At 43.6% G+C, this 8,226-nt stretch overlaps 1 protein-coding gene across 1 annotated transcript in view; it reads right to left on the reverse strand.

Moving 5' to 3' along the window:
• Nucleotides 1-584: 584 nt before the first annotated feature.
• The window catches only part of Usp46 (ubiquitin specific peptidase 46), a 75,733-nt gene continuing 68,091 nt past the window's right edge, over nucleotides 585-8,226 (reverse strand). The window contains exons 8-9 of the mRNA XM_052735816.1: nucleotides 4,495-4,629; nucleotides 585-3,955 (exon numbers count right to left, since the gene is read on the reverse strand). Coding sequence (XP_052591776.1) covers nucleotides 3,854-3,955; nucleotides 4,495-4,629 — 237 coding nt within the window. The 3' untranslated portion in view covers nucleotides 585-3,853. The remainder of the gene's footprint in view (nucleotides 3,956-4,494; nucleotides 4,630-8,226) is intronic.

Here is an 8,226-nt window from a genome sequence, read left to right on the forward strand (position 1 = left end):
AGCATATTACAACTAATAAGATTCCACACAAGGGGAAGTCTACTGTGAAGTCCAGCCAGCTGGTGCACACACTCTTGCCACTAATTTTCTCAGTGTGCTGTTTCCTCAATAGCAGTCTGTGGCTCCTGTTGCACAAAATGAAGTAGATTACGTCCAGGACATGGGGTCTTACCAGACTCCATGGAGCTGCTGCCTTTCCATAGGCTAATAAGCAGACTCTCCTTCACATTTTCAAAATTCAGTCCCGAATGATTCCCTGCACAGGGGCCTCACCACTGGCTCATGTGTGATGTCAAGGACTTGAAGGTCACATGTGTGACAGTACTTCGTTATGGTTCTCTATGGAGATAATTCCTGTTTTATTCATTTTTCTTGCAAACACTTCTAAAGCGAATAAAATCTCAGGACACTGACAGCATTGCTTAAAGTGCTTGAGTTGGTTACATTAAAAAAAAACAAACAAACTAAGATACAGATTATTTTAAATAGAAACTACAAGCTTTTTTTTTTTTTAAAGCAACAAAATCAAGTGAATGTCACACACATACAGTAACTATTTTGGTTACAGAAATAGGAGCCAAAAATAAGTTAATGTAATACTAGAAAACAGAAATTTAATTAGGCAGAAAAATAGGCAATAATTTTCTCTGGCCCATGCCATTTGCATGGGCTAATCACAATGGTGCTGGCCAGTCCCTTGACCAGGTAACAGCAAACCAGGAGAGAGCATTTAGTGCACGACATTTTAATACACATGAATATACAAAATTGATCAAAATGAAATGTTTAAAAGATAAAATCCATCCATAATAAAGCTACACTCCAGTATCTAAAATAAGCCTTAAGCGCCAGTTAGAACACACTTTCGAGTTAGACATGCCCATGAGATTAAGGGTACCCATGAAAACAAACGCACAGGGACCATTTCTGTCATGTTCCATTTTATGTTAAGTCCAAAATATAACCAGGACATTAATTAAACCACATGGGAATGGCTTCCTATTCAGACCGACACCCTGATTGTAGTATCTCTGGCTTTCTTCCAGCCAGTCTACCTGATGATGGCTTGGAATGGAAAAACACATCAATGGAACGGCACTATACATGTCACCATTTCACTAAATTTTGCCTTGAAACAAAAGATTTTAGCATACTGTACCATAATCTAGATGTTAAACTAGCAAGTAACCAATAAAACAAACATTTCATTTTTTTAAAAAAGTTTTAAAGTCTCTTCAAAGACACTGTAATTTCTTTTTAAATACCCAGCAATTCGAGAATGCAGCAGGCTTCCTCACTCCTGCTGGAGAAAACACGCAAAGCCCCATCTGGGGGGCTGTTGCTGGGTCTTTGTGCTATCGCTGCCGTGACCTTGGAGGTGACCATGGAGTGGTCTCACGTGTCCTACCATCACTGTTGTTCATGCTAGAACCAGGGACGGCAAGTGAGAACATGATTTCTCTAGGACAAGAAAAACGATGGGGGTGGAACAGAGCTGCCTCAGGTTGTTTCCTTGACTGGAAAAGAGGTGAGTAGTTACCAGATGGTCCTATGGTTTAAAAACTGATGGCGTGTGGATAGAGATTCGTATTTGGTCTTCTGCGATCTTTTTCCCTGCACCACAACCAGCTGAAGTTCAGTACAGTAGTCTCCATGCTTATCTCTTTCCGTTGCAAAAACTTCTTCATGAATACTGAATTTGAACTCGCTTTCTCTGTTAAAAGCAATGACTTTGGCTACACTACTGGGGGAAACTTTACACGCTCACCAAAGAAAAAAAGAAAAGTGTGCTGAACTTTATAATAGCACTTTGGGCTTCCAATTGAAATATTTTTTTGTCTAATAAATTAGCTTCAAGAGTTGTTTCAAAGATAATTTTAATAATTTTTGTTCTATGATCAGTTCTAAGTAGATTAGAAACCAGTAACCATTCATTTTCTTAACCTTTGTAACCCACAGTCAAATATATGGGCTATATGTGGTACACACATTTCCGTCCATCAATCACTTTCATTTAGAAAGTGCCTCTCTTTAAAGAACAAAGGTTCACCTCCAAGGTAAGTGATTAATAAATATGCTTCATGGAGGGGGAAAAAAAGACACAATATTTATAAATATGCATTTGCCTCTAACCAAAACAAGGTCCATTTTCGCCATTTGCATAAGACAAATAACATGAAATAACCCTGTTCCGTCTTCTCCCGTGAAGAGTGAGACATCCTCCTTCAAGCATGAACAAATGAAGTGTTGGCATGCTTAAGTTCTGAGCCATAAACAGTTCAAGATATTTCAAAAAGTAAAAAGTCCAGTTTTCACCTAGATAAAGTGCTATCCTCTTCATTCATGTTGCAAGATGGCCACTGATGCTTTTCAATTACAGTTGTGGTTCACATTATGCCAAGAGTTTGCATGTTCATTCGCTGATGTATTAGGTCACAACGTAACACATTCACAGTATATTCTAGTGTATGGAAGTCAACTGACGTCCCCAAGGAACCTAAGATCTATGACTCATAGTATTTGTAGGAAAACTAAGATTAACTCAACAGTAAAACACCAAATCAACCCTTTTAAGAAAAGGTACCAATATTCAAATTCTCTAATAAATACACACATAACGAAAGGGGAAATAGTGAGATGAGTTCTCCCAGGACACTGTCTTGTCAAGCATTCTAGAAATCGGAGCCAGAGAAACAGCTGCCGTCTTGTTCATCCTTTCACCCACCCCTTAACACTTCCTGTGACCCATCTCACACTCCACTAACTCCAGCATTCCCTTCAGGGAGAGGTTTGTTTTAGCCCTGGAACTCACCAGTGCCCCCGTAAACAGACTGAATTTTTTTTTTAAATGAAGCTGTACAATCTGCTGATGGTCATCAAGGCAAACAGAGTTGTTGATTCACCTTCCTAGTCTAGGAAGGGTGTTGGTATTCACTGGCCAGAGAGAGAGAGATGTGCCAGAGGCAGCCAACTGGTATCTCAGCCCTGATGCCATTGACTGCAAAACATCAGCAGGATTGGAAAGCCAGCTTGAAAAGCTTAGCAGTGCCAGATAGGAGGAGAAGACAGCTACAGGACCCAACAGAAGAAAACTGTCACTGAAAAGGAACAGCATCGCATTGTTTTCCTGAAACTCGGCTTTTGGCAGAAAGATAAGGAACTTTTCACTATCCACAAAAACATCTTCCTCCTGGCTTCGCCTGCCCTGAGCTCCACAGTCTTAGCCCCTGGGATTCCACCAGCTAGGTAAGCACAGTTGGACGCAAACACTGGCCATCACCAGCCTGGCTTCACCCTGTTCCAAGGCGGAGGATGACTTCAGCATCGCCACTCACTTTTAAACATTTTCACTTGCACAAACTTAAAGCTATGGCTGCAGCCTTACCGGGAGAAGATCTATCTCCTGCCATCAGAAGAGGCAGGAACGCTAACAATGGGGAGCAACGCTTCCAGGGACACATCAAAGGAATGCATGGAAAAGAGACCCCGGAAACCATTCAGGAAGCTTAACAAACACTCAGAATGGGCTGTGACATTTACAGGAAATGTCACCCTGACTTAGCCAGACAGGACAAGCCGCATAACATTCACCTCAATCTTCAAATTAGCAACAGTTATTCGTCTAAATCTGACTAGAATCTGACTGCCGTTAACTCCACCTCAGACTAGGGCAAACCCAGGAGTAGTGCTGCTTATAAAAACACAAAGGAAGGAAGTTGAACACTGCCGGACCAGTGGGCATCAGTGATAACGTCAGTGGTGGGGGGGGGGGGGGGAGAAAGGTCTGCAGAGAAACAAGGCTGTAGTGCTTTGAGTATTTCCCCCGCTTGAATTAGTCCCACGCTCCGCTAAGTTATTCTCTTGATTGATAGAATAAAATATATCCAGATTCTGAATTTTTTGATATATCTGATGTCAGGCCATAGAATTCTTCAATAGCTTGAGCATCTATTTTCTGCAATGAAGGGAAAAAAAAATAATGTAATTATTTCCTATGACTCCTGGGAACACAGAATCTAAAATGTAAGAAACATGAGTTGGTGTGAAAATGTAATTAGGAACCTTTGAGGGCAAATGGTTCATTCTATAGATGTGGCAGATACAAACTCCTGCAGGAGAAAACCCAACCCTTTCATCTAACCATAACTGTACATAGATGTCCTTGGAAAAACTTAGGAAGTCTGTCTTCCAGATAGCAATCCGAGGGGTCTGTGAATAACCTCAGCTCTTCCAGTTCATCAGAGCTCCTTTCCTTTAGTGCCCATTCCACTAACACAGCTACCCTGGAGGGCTAAAACAGATTCCACCTTTGAGGGTAGAATTTATAATATTCCTTTCCAAAAAAAACCAATACATGAAGTACATGGATGTAATCTAAATATTTCTTTACTACTACTGGAAGGCAGGTCTATTTTTAGGTACCATTAACAACAGTTGCCCACCCCAAATCCCTTCTCCACCCTATGCCCATGGGAGAGCAACCTACATACCTACCTCTACAATGTCGTCATCGAACAACAGCCAGAAGCCATGACTTTTCACAATGGTGATGTAATGTCCACGGTTAGGACCACTGGAAAAGAATGAAGGAGCAAAAGTCACCAGGTAAACAAGTCCTTCTTTATAACCCTCCAATAGTCAATGCAAAAATCTAATGTCACCAAGTATAGCCAGCCCACTGGCAATCGGAGGCTGAGGCAGGAAGTCAAATCCAGCCTAGGCACCACAGAGAGATGCTGTTTCCAAATTAAAAGAACTGCAGACTAGTTTTTGTCCAAGTGCACAGTTTTGGCAGAGTACCTGGGTGCATGGGGAAGGGGTTGCGGCACAGAGGCCCAGTGGGGAAAGCATGCATTCAGATTCGGTTAACACTGGGAATTACTGTACACCTACTACATGCCAGAAAAACAGTGAGCAAAACAAAGTACCTCTCCCTTCTCTTGGGACTTGGTGTTACAGGTTGAGTGTGAATCCCAAAGTCTATGAGTTATTCATTCAATTCTTGGTCCTCCGCCCCCATGAGAGTGCACTTGTTATAGGGATCAGGCCCCTTTCCCCTTTCTTGCACACTTTTCCCACATACTGTCTTCCTCCATGCCCTGATGTAATAAGAAGGCCCAATCTAGATGTAGTTTTAGGACTTGAATTTACCCACTTAAAACAACAACAACAACAACAAAAAAAAACGATGAGCCAAATAACCCATGTTATATAAAACTTACTCGGATGAGTACTTTGCTATAATAGTACAAAAGAGAGAGGTGTTTGGGGTGGGGGTCCCACTGGCTATAAACAAACCAACCACATTAGCACATGGGAGAGCCAAAGCAGGGTGCTGGGAAAGTCATGTTGATACACAGTGATGAAAGGAGAGCTCTTGAAATGTGTGACACTTGAAGGAAACGGGTCGGGGAGAGAAGTCATGTGACTGTATGATGGATGTTTCAGCCGAGTAGAAAGCAAATATACACCAATCAATTCAGAAGTCGGAACAGCTGGGGCCAAGAAACCCCAGGGGAGGACAAAGGGGACAGAGGGTCAAAGGGACAGACCTTCCCTGCCCCACAGCACAGTAGCTAAGATCTCTGTCTTTTTCCTGAGCACACCAGGAAGATGCCAGGGAATTCTTAGCAGAGGCATGATCTAATTTAAGTTTCAGAATATGTTACAATGCATTATTTCATGCTCTGGGATGCACACCTCTATATACTATGCACTATGAAAAGCGATGGGGGAGGGGGAGTGTAACTACATAGTTGCATTTATATTTATATAAAATGGAGACTTCAAACCTAAATCTAGAATTGTTTCTTAATATACATACTACTAAAATTGAAAAGCTGAATTCTTTTCCCCTCATCACTTACCATGTGTGGGGGTAGTACATGCATGAGTGTGGGCACACACATGTGCGTGCATATGTGTGTGTAAGCCAGAGGTTGATGTGGTATCTTCATCTGTTGGGTACTCTGGATAGCTTTCTTGCTTAGGGAATTCCCTGTTTCTAGCTCCCAAACCGTGGGATGATGGGCAGGCTGTCACAATCACCCGGCTTTTTACCTTGTTTCCAGACATCTGAACTCTGGTCCTCGGGCTTGTGAGGCATGCGCTTTATGCGTAAGCCCCCTCCCCACCCCTCATTTACTCTCTTTACACATAAGATGCTGCACACGCTCAGTCCCCATCTCTCCCACCCAACCTCTTCTCTCTCCTGAGCTCCAGGCTGCCGAGTCTCCACCACCCGTCCGCCTGTGCGTGGCCCCTGCATCACTTCTAACTCTGGATGAAAAGGGCCTCTTCTACATTAGTAACCATGGCCCATTCCACCCACTCAACCTCCACAGACAACCCTGCCCTGGCCAGCATCCTGAAACCACCATCCTTCATCCCCTTCTCTTTCCTCTTCCTGCTTCCAACTCAGAGCACCAACCAGCATCCTACATTACCAAGCAGAGGCTAAGTTTTGGTGATGCAGGCATGTTGGGGAATATTATTTCAAGGTGTGTTACTTTCATTTGTTGTGTCTGTTTAACTCTGTGAAGCTGTGTTACTGTGCCTGTGTAAAACACCGGATGGTCTAATAAAGAGCTGAACGACCAACTGCGAGGCAGGAGAAAGGATAGGCGGGGCTGGCAGGCAGAGGGAATTAATAGAAGGAGAAATATGGGAGAAGAGGTAGAAAGAAGTAATCAGAGGAGGAGGAGGAGGACTCCAGGGCCCAGCCACCCGGCTACACAGCAAGCCACAGAGTATGAGTAAGATTTACAGAAGTAAGAGAAAAGGAACAGGCCTAGAGGTAAAAGGTAGACGGGATAATTTAGGTTAAGAAAAGCTGGCAAGAAGCAAGCCGAGCTAAAGCTGGGCATTCATAATTAAGAATAAGCCTCCATGATTATTTGGGAGCTGGGTGGCGGGCCCCCGAAAGAGTAAACAAGTAAAAACCAAAAACACAGGCCACTGTGTGGACTTGCCCATTATCCATCTTTCCCACCAGACTCTAAACCCGGCAAGGGCAAGAACCATGCTGTGTGTTGTATTCACTCTTCTGATTGGTTCATATGTTCAGATCCTGACACAGAACCCAGGAAATAAGAGCTCAGACCCCAAGAAGCCATCCACTCCCTACACGTCAGCCCCATCCTATATAAAGGAATGGACTGCCTCTACAGGGAAATGGAAACAGCTGTTTGTAACATGTGAGAATTGGTACTTACTGTCCCTTGTGGCCAGGGCTGCTGAGACCTTGTATCCCTATTAAAGAAACTGATGATTCCAGAGTCTGGCCTCCCCAGGGATCTGCTAAATGGGTTGATTCCTTGACCTCAATGGTCTTCCTGAGGACAGAATGGGTCCCCAACAGAAAACCAAACTCAAAGTGTTCAGGTACCCTGTGCATCAGTACCTCTACTTCCTCTTTGCCCAGCCTCCCTGGAACTCCCCACTTGTCCACTCCCTCATCCCCTCCCATGATTCCCACCCATCCCCAGGCCCTGCCTGCCCACGATCTCTACTCCACCCCACTGTGGGGTCCCCTGTGCTGGGTTTCGATCAAGAGAGCCCTATGCTCTTTAGATTAAATAACCATTAGAACTGTTGAGTGGAGCACAAAGTTGAATCACAACTATCCAATAAATAAAACTTACTGAGAAGAAAATATCTAGCAACCTGAAGTGGCATACTCAGGACAGAAATGGGGTGTGTCAGATGTGAAGTCACGGTCTGATACGGTCCTCCCCATGGCTGGGTGAAAAGGTGAAGCAGCCCATTCCCAACATGGTGACAGTGTCATCTTAGGGAAGGTGTGTTTACAGTCTCCAAACCAGGCAGAGAGGAAGAGACATTTGCAATATGATGTCCCACAAGATAAAACCCACACCCAAGGCGGACCCTGTGCCCATCCTGAGAGAGAACGTGAACCCACTTATCTACCCTAGCCAGATGAAGAATGGATAGAAAACAGGTAAATTTTCAATGCACTTTCCCATGATTATACCAAATATGAATTTTTTAAAAATGTGCCAAGAACATTCAGTGAAGCCCTTGCCTTCTTCATATCTAGGGGCTTCCTTTCTTTTTCTCATGTAAATCTTACTATAGACTGCGAGGAAATGGAGCCAGGAAGGTGCTCAGCAGGTGAAGACATTTGCTGCCAAACCTGACGACCTGAGTTCAATTCCCTAGGATACACTTGGTAGAAGGAAAAAACCAACTCCCACAGGCTGACCT

The sequence above is a fragment of the Peromyscus californicus genome, unplaced genomic scaffold, assembly GCF_007827085.1.
Source record: "Peromyscus californicus insignis strain IS unplaced genomic scaffold, ASM782708v3 Scaffold_13__1_contigs__length_99412109, whole genome shotgun sequence".
NCBI classification, from domain to species: Eukaryota; Metazoa; Chordata; class Mammalia; order Rodentia; family Cricetidae; genus Peromyscus; species Peromyscus californicus.